The 15,228-nt window shown below is 38.4% G+C and overlaps 1 protein-coding gene across 2 annotated transcripts in view; it reads right to left on the bottom strand.

Moving 5' to 3' along the window:
- Nucleotides 1-14,468, bottom strand: part of LOC131163884 (tobamovirus multiplication protein 2A) — a 30,419-nt gene extending 15,951 nt beyond the window's left edge. The window contains exons 1-2 of one of the 2 annotated variants that reach the window (XM_058120692.1): nt 14,223-14,468; nt 13,440-13,979 (exon numbers count right to left, since the gene is read on the bottom strand). In XM_058120692.1, coding sequence (XP_057976675.1) covers nt 13,440-13,678 — 239 coding nt within the window. In that variant the 5' untranslated portion in view covers nt 13,679-13,979; nt 14,223-14,468. The remainder of the gene's footprint in view (nt 1-13,439; nt 13,980-14,222) is intronic. The other variant, XM_058120691.1, reaches the window with a different exon arrangement.
- Between the last annotated feature and the right edge of the window lie 760 nt (nt 14,469-15,228).

The raw sequence follows: 15,228 nt of genomic DNA, 5'->3' as shown, positions 1-15,228 counted from the left end.
CTGATTTATCGCACTTGCAAAATATTGTATGCACAATCAAAATGTCTCCTTGCAAATCAAAATACCGTGGAGAAAATGCAAAATATTGTGGCTGGGCAATTTCTTGCAAAACTGGAAACAGGACGAAAGTTTGGCACACGCTCTCAGTCTCACTAGTAATTGCCCGTGTGGGAACGTGCGCCACCAGTGGGGCCCCTCTGCAATGAAAATTTGACTACTAGTAGATCAAGGGCTGATGAGTCAAGTGTTGGTGGCAGGGTCCTAAGAAAATTACCAGGGTTAGGGATTCAAGAGAACTGAAGACTGGAATTCTTTTGGCCAGCGCATGGGGCTCCTCTGTGGTTGGGCAGCGAACAAAATTCTGGAGCTAGGGTTTTGGCGGGTTCAGATTTCAAAGGGATGGGTAGTGTTGCACAATGGTGTCTGGAAAGTGGTGTTTGAACAAATGGGGACACACTAGAATTTCATAAAGAAGTTCAGGCCATTTTCTCTTCTTTTTTTTTTAACTGAAATTTCAGGGCAGAGAAGAATCAAAGAGAAAATGAAGGAAGAGAAACAATGAGAAGAACAAGACAAGAAAGAAGAATAAGGGAAAAGAAGAAAGAAGAAGCAGCAAGTTACAGAACTGTCAAGAGAATGAAGAAGAGAAGAAGAGGGGGAAGAAGAAGAGTGAAAGGGAAAGATGGGGATGGGGTAATTGAAATGGAAGAACAAAATCATGGTTGGGCTCTTATACCAAATGATGCAGGGGCAGCACAAGGGATTGCAGCCATAGGAGAATTTAGAAGAATTTGAAGAGAGAAAGGGGAAGAGAGGAGAGAGGAGATAAATGGGGGAAACTCATGTTCACTTATCAAATTCAAATTCAAATTCAACAACTGCATACAACATGGCTTTCACACACTATTTGTAAGAAAGCCACTAAACACATGAAATTACACATACCCTTATGCTACATTACATCACAAACATACCCCTTGGAATACACAGTACAACAAACAAACCCCCGACATTCATAATCCTAATACAAGTAAACTACAAACACATACTTAAAAGCCTAACTCACTAAGCACATTTGGGTTTCGAACATAATAAACTATTGACCCTATTCTTCAACATATGCCTGCAAAATCCAAATTGGGTCGAAATGATCCATCTCGCTTCTCATCCTACATCACATCTTTAGAGGGGACTTTTTCCCTGATAGTATGACAAAGAGAAAAGAACTTTTAAGTTCTATTCAAAGGATGAAAGAGAGATTTAGAAGAAGAGACTCCTAAAAGAATCCAAAAGCCAAACCCATCCATCTCTAAAAAAGAAGAAAGAACTGCTGTTGTTTGCTGCTGCTCCTTCAAAGTTGCACTGGACAAGAAGTTCATCATCAGAAAGGAGACTTTCTTCATCAAATCTCTTCACCTCACCTGAAATCCTTTCCGCTGTTGCCAAACCCTCCTTATCGCAGCCAATCATCCCCCAGAGCTGCATTTCCCCATCGCAGCACCTCCCAATCATGACAATCCCAGCCATGCTATAGAAGCTCCACTGCTCCACTAGCCCAACAAAATAATAGTGACCAGAGCAAAGAGGTATTGACTGCTGCCTTGAGACATCCTGGAATGTGACAATGAAAACCAAAGCTAAATTGAATCGCATCGGGAGAAATTGGGGCTTTCCTTGATATTTTGAAGAAACTGAAAGAGAAGCAGCATTTGTACAATCAGAAACTCATTTTGATGCGAGATTTTGAAGAAATTAAGCGAAGCTACATCTGTACTGTGAGCAAGTCACTGGTTTCTTAGACTGTTAGCATAAGACTTAAAAAAAAAAAATGAAGTGAAAGTGCTTCGGCTGAGTGGGAATTTAGATGTTTTCAGTGATACTTTCAAAACTCAGGAGATAAATTGGTACTACCAGCATCACTTCAGGTTTCTGCCATGATATTTTGGAGTACTTAGCAAGAAATTGACTGTTTCCTACGTGAAATTGGGTAACTTCTGAGAAATTACCAGAAATAGATGACCTAGATGTCAAGTTTGGTCTGAATGCCCTTTCCATAGGGTTTGCTTTCATTATATAGAAGAAATTTAAATAGTTGGTGCCATATTTTCAGGCATATTTTTAGCACCTAAATGCCGCCAGAATTTCAGACACCTGCTGCCAGAATTTCAGGAACATGCTGGCAGAATTTCAGGCACATGTTCAGTGCCAACATGCTGCCTGGTTTTCAGCCTTATTTACAGCCAAATCTTTTGCTATACACAATATAAATATAAAATAAAATATTTCAACTAAGTTATTTACATCCTAAACAAATTCTGCTAACATACAGCACATGTAGCTGTCAATTCTGCTAACATCCCCCCTCAAATTGATGTTGGGCGATCGAGAAGCATCAATTTGTCAAGAAGGAACTGATGGCGAGGATGAGAGAGAGCCTTGGTGAAAACATCAGCAGTTTGGTGTTCAGTGGAAATGTGTGGAAGAGTAATCTCCTAACGAGCAAAGGCTTCACGAAGGGAATCGCAATCCACCTCAATATGTCTGGTGCACTCATGAAAAACGGGTTTCGCGGCAATCTGAATAGCACCACTGGTATTATCAGCATGAAGAGGAGTAGGAGTAAGCTACAGAACACAAAGTTCTCCTAACAACCCTCAAAGCCATAATATTTCAGAACAGGCAGACGACATAGCCCGATATTCAGATTCGGTGGATGACTTCGAAACACGAGCCTGCTTCTTACTCTTCCAAGAAATGAGGGCATCACCAAGAAACATACAACAACCCGTAACAGAACGACGAGTATCCGCACATCCAGCCCAGTTGGCATCACTAAAACCCATCAACTATAAAGAATACCCTAAAGAGAAGAACAAGCCGCAACCAGATGTCCCTTTGAGATATCGAAGAAGATGACGGACAGCAGCCAAATGTGATTGGCACGGAGCCTGCATAAACTGACTGACCTACTGAACAGCAAACGAGATATCGGGTTGAATAATAGTTAAATAATTTAAACTGCCCACCAGCTGCCGATACATCAAAGGATCAGATAAGGGATCACCATCCGCCTGATGCATCTTTAAATTGACCTCCATAGGTGTAAGAACAGGATTACAGTCTTGAAGGCCGGCTAAAGACAAAAGTTCTTGGGTATACTTCTGCTAATGTAAAAGTGTGCCATTCGGACAATGTTGAACCTCAAGTCCAAGAAAATACTGCAGTGGACCAAAATCTTTCAAATGAAACGAAGATTTGAGATGCTGTAGGAGCTGCTCAATTAGCTGGAGATTAGATCCTGTAATCACAATATCATCAACATGCACAAGAAATATAACGATCCCAAGGGCATTCTTGCGAAAGGATAGAGAGGAGTAGTACGAAACTTCTCAAACCATACAGAGCCTGCTTCAAGCGACAAACATCAATAGAAGAGGAAGGAAACAAACCAAGAGGAGGAGACATAAATATTTCTTCCTTTAGATCACCATGAAAAAATGCATTCTTCACATCCATCTGGCGAAGCAACCATCCTTTCAAAATAGCAATGGCCATAACAGTATAGACAGTAGTCATTTTGGCCACGGGAGCGAATGTTTCCTCATAATCAAGCCCATACTCCTGCCTATTCCCAAGTGCCACTAGACGAGTTTTATGTCTTTCGATAGAACCATCAGCACATAGCTTGATGGTGTAGACCCATTTGTGCCCAATAGGCTTAACTCCAGCAAGACAAGGGACAATGTCCCAAGTGTGATTGTCCTGAAGAGCCTGAAGTTCATCCTACATAGCTTGCCGCCAACACTCATGAGCAGAAGCCTGAGAATAAGACTTAGGCACAGAAGTAGTATTAAGAGTAGCTTGAAGAGCAGAACAAGAAAAACCATACCAATCTGGGGGTTGGGAAACCCTAGTAAACCGGCGGGGCGCATGCAAGATGGGATCAGGTGGCGGTTCAAAAGAAAGGAGAGGCAGTGGACGACGTCGTTGATACACAATACCTGGCTTAAAACGAGAAGCAATACTAGACACGTCATCAAAAGGAGGAAGCGAAATAGAGGAAGAAACATGATTAGTACGAGACGGAAAAAAATATTGATGTTCAAAAAAAATCACATTGTGAAAAATACGAAGCTTGTTAGCATCTACATCATAACACACAAACCCTATATGAGAATTACTATAGCCAAGAAAAGCACATTGAACAGATTGAGCGGCAAGCTTGTGACATTCAATGGGAGGTAAGTGAACAAAACAAATGCAACCAAAAACATGTAGAGAATTGTAATCAGGAGGAACACCAAACAAACGAGAATATGGAGAATTAAGATCCAAGGTAGGAGAAGGCAAACGATTAATCAAATATACAGCCATAGAAGGAACAAAAGATTCAAGCATCAATGTATGCACAACATCTAAAATGTGACAATTCTTACGCTCGGCAACGCCATTCTGTGGAGGGGTGGAAGGACACGAATGTTGATAGAGAATACCCTTCTATTGGAGAAAAGATTGAAAAAGGATGAGACATGTATCTGCCCCCAGAATATGAGCATAAGATCTTATTACAGGTAGAAAATTGGGTTTCTACATGAGCAACAAAAGTTTGAAAAGGTTGAGAACACATCAGCTTTAGAACGAAGAAAATAGACCCACGTGAAACGACTATAATTGTCAACAAATGTCACAAAATATTTGTATGGAGCATTAGAAATAACACGACTCATCCCGCGAACATAAGAATGAATAATTTCAAAACACATAGAAGCATGACTACCATGTGCAGGGAAAGGCAAAGTCTTACTTTTACCAAGACGACAAGTAGCACAGTCAAAAGATACAAGAGAAGAAGAATAGGAATCTTTGTTGCCCAAGAAACCATGTTTCAAAAAATGAGCCAAGACAACAGAATTAGGATGACCCAATTTCTTATGCCAGACTTCATTATTATTGGCAATAGTTGTACAAGCAAGAGAAACAGTTAGGAATAGAAAACTGTAAATGAAATAAACGTCCCACTTTAGGCCCCTTCGCGATCAACATCCCCAACACCTGATCCTACACAAGACAACCACCACGAGAAAAATGAACATCAAAGTTATTATCCACCAATTCTCCAACAGAAAGCAAATTGGTAGACAATCCATGAGAGACAAAAACATCGCAAAATGAAGAGCCCAAATTACCAACAGCAGTAATTGGCAGTATTGCCATCAGCAATCTGAATATTTTGCGTGCCTTTATACTTACGAACATCATGGAGACCCGTCATATTACCGGTCATATGATTAGAAGCACCCAAATCAACAATTCAAGAAGTTGACTTAGTGGTCGTACCATGCAGGCCTAAGGCCGTAAAAGCAAACACAATCATCTATTGGACCATTGCTGGTGTGAAAACAGACAAATCAGAGCTTACAGTGGGTGGCGCAGAGGAAGAATAAGAGGACCGAAGAGCAGCCTGAAAAGCTTGGGATTGGCGATGTTAAGGCCGCACTCGACAATCTTTGATGAAATGGCCTACTTTCTTGCAATAGTTACAAATTTTCGTAGGACAGTTACAAGCAATATGACCAAACTCCTTGCATCTGAAACACTACAACTTGTTCCCCCCTCTCCCTTGCACTGCATATGCTACATTCACAGCCACAAAAAATACCTTCTTAGAAGTCATACCCATCTGAGGGGATAACCGCTGTTGTTCACGCAACAAATCTCTCAAACAAATATCCAAAGAAGAAACCGGATTATGGTTCAATAAATTGGCGCGAATGGGCTCAAATTCAGATCAAAGTTTCATCAAAAACTGATCGCGTTGACTCTCAACATGAACCGCTTGAAGAGCAACGAGCGTCGTAGGAGAACCTTAGCATGAACAATAGCAGAATATTCGCTCCAAATATTAATAAAACTAGAATAAAATTGTTCAATAGGTAAATTACCTTGACTATAATTACTAATTTCCAACTCCAATGGGAACTTCCGAGCACTATGATCTTGGTCGTAAATACGATGGAGATAATCCCACATAGCCTAAGCCGGAGTAAAACAACGAAGATTGGTCACAAGGTGAGACTCAACTGTCCCCAACAACCAAAAGATCACCTTAGCATCCTTGACCTCCCATTTAGGGGTGAGCATAATTCGGTGAAAACCGAATTAACCGAATTAACCGGCCGAAATTGATTGGTTCGGTTCGGGTCAAAAAGTCAGTTTGGTCGGTTCGGTTAAAATTTTATGAACTCTCGGTTAATCGGGTTCGGTTCAGTTAACGGTTAAAAAAACGTCGGTTAACCGATTAACCGAAATTTTAATATACTTTATTATATATTAATAATAAGGTGGGGCGGGCCGGCGGGGTGGGCAGGCGACTCGGGCTTGGCCCGCTTGGCCGCTTGGGGTTTGGGGCCTGGGCCTGGTGGGAAAAAAAGGCTCCGTGCAGGCCGTGCGGCGCCTTCTAGGCCTCCGGCCTTCGCTCATTTCACTCCGTGATCCGTCCACTCCACAGTCCACCACACTCACAGAATCACTTTCCACACTCCACAGATACACACACAGACTCACGTCACTCACACTCTCACAGTCACAGACTCACAGTGGGGAATCGGGGATTTGGGGATTAGAGTTGGGGTTTATCATCGCGAAGCTCTGTTCCTCAGTTTCTCTGTGGTCTGCCCGACTCTGCCGAGTGCCGACTGCCGAGTGCTGATCTGCCCCGCAGGCCGCAGCTCTCCTCTCCTGCCTCTCCATCGGAGTCATCGAACCACATTTGAAGCCTCCCGTCTCGGTCCTCAAAGTCACTCCTCAGCATGACAGCGTCTCGGACTCTCAGTCTCAGCCACCACCCACCGATTTTCTCCCAAATTATACTCGTCATTATTATTATTATTATTATTATATTTTATTGTTGTTTTTCTTGTTTTGGGTTCTTTGTTCTATGGTAAAATATCATTTTTATTAATAAAATTAATAAATAAGGTATTTAATTAAGTTGGATTTGGTTTTTTTATTTTTTTGTATAATTATCAATTTTAAATAAAATCAGTTAACCGAATTACCCGTTCGGGTAATTCGGTCGGTTCCGGTTCGGTTTGCACGACCAATTCGGTCGGTTCGGTTAACACTTTTGTTTAACCGAATTTTTCGGTTAATTCGGTTAATTACCCGAATTTGGCCGAACCGACCGTTTGCTCACCCCTACTCCCATTGTGCAAATTCCTTTTCATTAACAGGAACTTGAGCAGAACTATCAATATGATTTGATAATTCGTTCACTTTCAAGAACATTTTAAATTGGAATTCCCACGTAGGGAAATTACTTCCAGTAAATCGAACAATAGTCTTTTCAATAGACATGATGAAAGGCACGAAAAAAATAAATAAATAAATAAGCCCAAGCAATCAACCAAATAAACGGCAAGCCTGCCCTGTGTAAGAAAAATGACAGCAGAGGAAGAAACACAGCACCTTCATCGATCACACCAAGAGGAGTCAAAGCTGCTGACCACCACAGAAACTGCTGACAGCCACAAAGCTGCCCAGCCACCACGAAAAAAAGAAAAACACTGAGATGAGTATCCCGCAACCAAGTACAGCGTGCGCAACTGAAAAAAAAAACTCTCGCAGCCTACAACAAAACTCAAAACCACCAACGTGGAGACCACAAAGAAGACCGACTCCCACGATGAGAATCGCACCAAGTGATTACGACCAAAACGGCGGAATCAGAAGAGGGACTCTGATACCATGTCAATTTGGTCTGAATGCCTTTTCCATAGGGTTTGATTTCATTATATAGAAGAAATTTACATAATTGGTGCCATATTTTCAGGCAGATTTTCAGCACCTAAATGCTGCCAAAATTTCAGGAACATGTTCAGTGCCAAAATGCTGCCTGGTTTTCAGCCTTATTTACAGCCAAATCTTCTGCTATATACAATTTAAATATAAATATAAACTAAAATATTTCAACAAAGTTAGTTACATCCTAAACAAATTCTGCTAACATACAGCGCATGTAGCTGTCAATTCTGCTAACACTAGAGTCATGCATGTAGGCTAGGTTGGTAAGGTTACATGGACATAGGTATGTGCTCGTGCTCCCTTGAATATTAATTTTATGTTTCTTACCTAATTGGTAAGCTTGTGGATTTGCACTAGGTCCAATGTCTTTCCATCCTTGCTCTCATAAAAATAAAAAATAAAAATAAAACATTGCCTTGCTCCTTAGCATCAAATCCTGATTTTATTTCTTTTTTCACCCCTTACCATTTTCATTCATTCCAAGGGGAAAAAAAATTGAGCCACTGTGACATTTGGTTATCAAGTAGCTCACAATAACAAGAACCTGTGTCCCTTCGAATTTGATGGTAGTTCAAACCCTCACTATTTTTCTTAGATTGGTTGGCCAACATAGAAAACTATTTTGACTTGTACCAATTTTCTGACTGCAAAGACATCCACTTAGTAAACCTAGACTTATGGGATTAGCAAAAGAATAATGGCAAAACATTGAAACAGACATATAGGATATTTTGGAGAATCTACCACTTCGTCTGAAATGAAATATTTTTTGAGACATAAATATGTCCCCAGTTCTTATTAGAGAGAACTAGTAGACCGATTGTATACCATTGTTACTAGTGTGTCTAAATATTTTTCTAAACTTAAAGGATATTATGTTTAGGTGTGATATAGATGAAAGCACAAAGATTGTTACTGTGTTCAAGAAAGGGTTAAAACAAGAAATTAAAAGTCAAATTCCACCCAAAAACTCCTATTGTGTTGTTTGAGGTTTATCACTTGCCTTTGGAAGTTGAGAGATTCCCAAATTTCCAATCACAAGAACATCAACTCTCGCATTAGTGAGTTTCATCAAAATAGAGCAAGTTCCACATAGTCAAAAGACAGCCATAAACTTGTCCAAAATATTGAGATGACTCAACTTGTTGAAGATAATTACCCCAGTAGTTCAAGTCCTTATATGAATTATTTCAACATTGAATATCATGATCATGTTAATGATTTGCATATTATTAGTGCACATTTTCCAAACCCTTCAACTAATTCCTTTCGAGCAGTAAGCCATCATTTTTTCCAATATAAGACTATAAACTCATCTTTAGTGACCTTGGACATAGTTGATGTTACCACGACCTTGACCTGTTGCTAGACTTGGATGCTAAGACTTGCAATGAAGTTCAAGATGAGTTGCCAATTCTATAGGCTAGAATGCTTGTCATTGACTCAATTTCTGAACTACTATTGGCCATTCTTAACCCAATGAATGAGCAACAACTTGGTTGCTCTATTCAAGATTCCTTAGTTGCGGAACCTGTAATTAGGAATCGCCTTGATATGATTTCTTCTCCATCCATTGAATATGTGTTACCATCACCCACTTCTTCTCTCCACACATTCTTTAACCAAATCTAGTGAAACATTCCTATCATTTTCTAATATGGACCAAATGCATGCATAGTAGTTAATAGCGCGCCTAGGTGGGAGGCGCAGTGAGGTGACCAGGCTAGTGCTTCATTCTTCCTTGGGCGAGGAGACCTTCAAAAGGCACAGATAGGCGCACTGCACCACACTAATTCTCCAAGCACAGTAAGTCACACCTTGAAATTTTTGAAACTATTAAGAAATAAACGTAGCTAGAACCAGCCCCTAGCCCTCTTCCAGCAATCCAGCCTTCGACAGTTCGACTCACACCACCCCTAGCCCTTCGTCTTCAACCCTTCGAAGCAGCACGAAACCAGCAGGAGCCCTTCATCTTCAACCCTTTGAAGTTCGAACCAGCACAAGGCTTTCGTCTTTGAGCCTTCGAACTAGTAGGAGCCCTTTGTCTTTGAGGTTCGAGCCTTCGTGAGCCGTCAGGCTGCTTCGATTTTCAAACTAGTATGTCTTCTTCTTCTTCTTCTTTAAGACAAAAATAAATCATTGGGTTGAACTATTCTTTTGGTGTCAAGGGAATAGCTATGAATAGTCATCAAATCCCACAATGCATTACAGAATGGGACTTAATATGGGACATACAATGCATTACAGAAATATGATCATTACCTTCCCTTTTCCAGCAATCCAGCCTTCAACAGTTCGACTCGCACCAGCCCTAGCCCTTCGTCTTCAACCCTTCAAAGCAGCACGAAACCAACAGGGGCCCTTCATCTTCGACCCTTTGAAATTCAAACCAGCACGAGGCTTTCATCTTCGAGCCTTCGAACCAGTAGGAGCCCTTCATATTCGAGGTTCGAGCCTTCGTGAGCCGTCAGGCTGCTTCGATTTTCAAACTAGTATGTCGTCTTCTTCTTCTTCTTCTTCTTCTTTAGGACAAAAATAAATCATTGGGTCAAACTATTCTTTTGGTGTCAAGGTAATAGCTATGAATAGTCATCGAATCCCACAATGCATTACAGAATGGGATTTATTACGGGATATACAATGCATTACAGACTTCTTCTTCTTCTTCAATGCATTACAGACGTATGATCATTACCTTCTTCTTGTTCTGCTTCTGCTTCTTTTTCAGTTCTTCTTCTTCAGTTTTTCTTCTTTTTCAGCTCTTCTTCAGTTCTGCCGCCTCCTGCCTGCTACTTCTTATAATATTAACTTGCATTAAGCCTCTAAGTTAAAATTATATAATGTGTAATTAATTATGTAGTCTAATGCAAGTTTATACCTCATAATTAATATATAACATTTTTTACTGAATTTAGTTGTCATTTGTAATTTGTTTGGAAATGCATCATACAAACTATACATTTTTTTGAAATATATTAATATATAACATTTTTTATTGAATCTAGCAGCTGTTTTATTGTACTCTTTTCTTTTGATATTGAAGATGCTTTTGGGCCTTTGGCCTAGCAATTTCATTTCATTTCTACTTTGAAGTTTGAACTCTTGCATGCGTAATTACTTACGTTGAACTATGTTTGTTTCACTAGGAACTTGGTACTTGGTTATCATAATAACTATTGAATATGTTGGCACTTCAAATTCTAATATAACTATTGATGTATTTTTTATATCAGTTACCCACCAAATAGGCATTGTACACAATTTTAATGGTTGTGCACCTCACCTTAGTGAGGCGCGAGCTCCAAGTACCCTCTCCACCTCAGTGCGCCTTGTGCCTTTGACTACTACGAATGCATGTTCACTTGATGGCCTACTAGAGAGTGAATATTAAATTAATTTATTGTTTGGAAGACTCATTAGAGCCTTCTATGCTTTGCAGGTGGCTTCAATAGATCAGCTAGTGCTTCTCAATTTCAAGCTTTTATGTCATTGTCATCAATGCGGTCAAACGCAAATCAAAATATCAACGTATTGAAGCTTTTTAGTAAGACTTTAGTTAGAGAACCTCTTTGCTACCCTTCTATGGTGTTTGAGAATGCTTTACACCAGTTCTTATTTTGCTGCTTTATTGAAGTTGTTCCAAATTGTCAAGTTGTTACTGCTGTAACATTGTAAAACCCGAGGTTGAGTTTTTCCTCTAACAACAGTTTAATTAAGGATAGCTTCTAGATAATTCTAGGCGACCAGATTTCGTTTGAAATTATAAAAATCAGGGATTTTTTTTGGGGATATATTTGTCTATTTTAGTAAGGTTATTTTATGATTTTTTATTGCTTTGGTGTTATTTTGTAATTTTTAATAATTATCTAGTTTTTTTTTACTTTTGGTTGCCTATATATATAGGCCTATGATGTAAGAATAAGCAGCTTATGATGATTAATTGGGTTTCACATCAACTCCTCTCACACAGCAGCCTCTCTCTCTCTCACTCTCTCTCTCTCTCATCTATCCTCTCTCCCTTTTTGCATTTTCTTCTTCCTCCTCTTTTCTTTTTCATCCTCCTTCCTTCTTTCTTCTCCTTCTTCCCTTCTCCTATGTCTGATTCTCTCTTTGTTCTGTTCTATTTTATTTTCTGTCTCTACTCTGTTCTGTCATGCAATTGTTTCTCTCCTCTTCTCCCTTATACTTTCTTCTTCTTCTCTTCTTCTCTCTATTTCTTCCCCTCAATTATCACTCTATTTCTCTCTGTTTTTGTCCTCCATTAGAAGGATTCCCACAAAACATAGGAATCCCATTCACATTCCCGTCCTATTTCTGGGACTCAATTACCCGGCTATCTTTTCCGGTTAGACATTAATGCCCCCCATCAGATAGTATTATACACTATTATTACAATTATAATGATAAATTATTAAATATTAAAAATAGGAAGAACTGAAACAATAAAGTATACTACCATTATATTATTATATAATAATATAACAGAAAATTATATTATAATTACTGTACTATTATAATATCAACCAACACATGCCAAATGCATCTATTTTTTTCATAATCACTAAAGATAGCATATATTAAAGGGCATCAAGGGGATGTCAACCCGACGCCATAGGAAATCACCCTGAAGGGAGTCACAAAAATTGAAAATTACATTGAATTCATTCCCCACTATGCCAATTATTGACCCCGATTAACCACTGCTCTTTGCTGAATTGTAGCATTGAGATTGAATTTTTGAAAACTTTTATGTTCCTTTCTTTCCAAACAGACCAGAAAATTGCAAACACAATGAGAGACAAAGCCTTCCTCTTTTCCTTTTTTGTCCAGATCCCACTCCAAGCCTAAAGCTCCTCTCCAAGAGATTTAGCGTCAAACCACTGTTGTTCAATAAGAGTCAAAAGCCAAATTCCAGATATTTCTAGTCCAAGGGCACTATTTAAGACATGCTAGATACATCTAATTGTTGAGACCATGCATCCCCCACTATTTTAATTGTTGGATTTTCAGAAATATTTAAGTTTTTTTTTTGTTTATTTAAATTGGTTGAAATTTTTAGAACATGGATTTAGTTTGGTACCTATTATTAGTATGTTTTTTGCAAAAAATATGATTTTTTATTTATATATTATTCCATACACAGGTGAAGGATATGGTAATCTTTTTACAGCGGCAGGACTACTATGTTGAACCAAATGCCTACATGTGCACCATGTGTACATTTTTCAAAATCTTACAATGCAAACCAAACAAAAATATTTCCAGAAGGCAAGCATCCTACTCTCAAGAATCGATTCCTAGGGATGTCAATTGAGAGAAATATTTTTTATCCTGTGAAGTGCCAACCAACAGCACCTAAAGGCTATAATTCCAAAATATAAACCAAATGTCACACTATTTTTCATAGCAATATTAAGCTGAACTCCAACATAGATACAAATTGTTGATATTTATAGTAATATAGATCTGCTGATACTTTTCAAGTGATCTCACTAGCACAATAACAAGACAAACAAATTTGAACAAAGAGATGTAAAATTCATATTATCAACTAAAAAAAATACAACAAACTATCCAAAACTCTACACATTTTTTAAAACATTACAAAAATAATAAAAACACGAAAACAAACTTACCAAGCTTTTGGCAACTTGTCCAGAATATTTGTTGACAAAGATAATGCCATAAGCATTGGCCGGCCTAGCTGAGTCGAACTACCAGTATCACCTTCCGGCAAGATCGTAAGCCTTTCACCAGACGATTTCATGAATTCTACCAACAAATAGATTCCATATCCCACCATGGCCAGACCCACGAGGGTCAACAAAAAGTTGAGAAGCTTCAAGGGACACTCCAAGCAGCCCCGGCAAACCATCCTGGACAAACCCTCCGATAGCTTCAACCAAGATCCAAAGGGTGTCTTCTATTTCATCAAACTCGCAGACTTCCTTAAACAAACCCTACATTTACCCCAAAAAATCACTACCCCAAACACTAACTTCTCCACAATTATGATTGAGATTCGAGCAGGAGATTGTAATCGGCTATGATGCCGAAAAAACGTACGAAAATAGAATAACAAAATGAAGAACCAGACCCCAAAAAATAACCAAACCCCACCCCTCTCTGAGAACTTAAAATCATTTCATTTCTTTTTGTTCGTGTAATTTCCCCAGCTACCAAACCACCAATAAGGAAATGTTAGAAAAATAAAAGGTAAATCTGAACGCACTTGAATGCAATAGGGATTCCAATCAGCCGTGATCATCCAAGTACGAAGCAAAAAACAGAAATTCAAAACTGGGTTTCCGATTATTGAAAAATCTTTCCGGGAATAGTTCCCCACAAATAGATGAACATAAATTACATAACATAAAATAAAATTATTTAAAAAATTCAGCTGAAATCAAAGAACATACAGGCGCTAGGGATGATTGGAGGCTTCAAAAGGCAAGCCTCGAAGCGTTTGATTCCGAAGCAATGGAGACCGATGAGTGAGAGGGAGTAGGTTAGAGAGAGAGAGAGAGGACAAAAGGTGTAGCCTTTTCGCCAATCGCCTGGTACAGCCAGTTGGCGAATGGCAATTGATATGAGCGCCTCATGTCTGGATCTTGCAGCGCCCTCCAGCTGAAATGACGTATTAGCCAGCTGGACAAGCTTCGTTTGGAGGGTCAAAATGGGGAAGACTGGTGTTTCGTTAAGCGAATGTGTGTTGTCAGAAGATAGCGGCGCCCAGATCGTTCTGCACAGCATCTTTGGACCGTGAGCTTGAAACGACTGCGTTTAGTTGTCATTTTATTTGTTTGGTGCGACTGTTTGTTTAGCATGATTTTTTTTTTTTTTTTTTGCTTCGGTTGTTAAGAAATGTATTACCATTGCGCTTAAGTTATTTTTTTCTATTTTATAATTGTTTTTCAACTATTTTACCACCTTAACTCCATATTGTGAATTAAATTATTTATTTTATACATAATTTTCTAATTAAAATTAAAATATAATTAATGACCAAATAAATTTAACATATACTTAAAATAAAAAAGTTCATCAAATTTTTAAATTTAAAAAAAATAAATTTCTTTCAAAAAAATATTTTTACTATTTTAAAATTGTTATATGATAATAAAATAAAGTAGTCGTAATATTTTATTTTTATTATAACACTTTTAATTTATGTTTTTTGTATTTTATATTTTAATAATGTTTTAATTATTATTGATTTAGGATATAAATAAGTGTTGAATCTGCAAAATTTTAAGTTTTCTTTTTAATTTATATGTTAATATTATTTCATTTTGTATTTGATTTGCATAATAAATTTTCAAAAAGCACTACAATTATGGTCAAAAAAACTTGCCATCTTCATGAATTCAATCTTTCTCTTTGTTACTCTTTTAAAATTAAAAATTATTTAATAGTTTTATCGAC

Source organism: Malania oleifera, chromosome 9, assembly GCF_029873635.1.
Source record: "Malania oleifera isolate guangnan ecotype guangnan chromosome 9, ASM2987363v1, whole genome shotgun sequence".
NCBI classification, from domain to species: domain Eukaryota; kingdom Viridiplantae; phylum Streptophyta; class Magnoliopsida; order Santalales; family Ximeniaceae; genus Malania; species Malania oleifera.
This window is presented reverse-complemented; position numbering and strand designations above follow the sequence as displayed.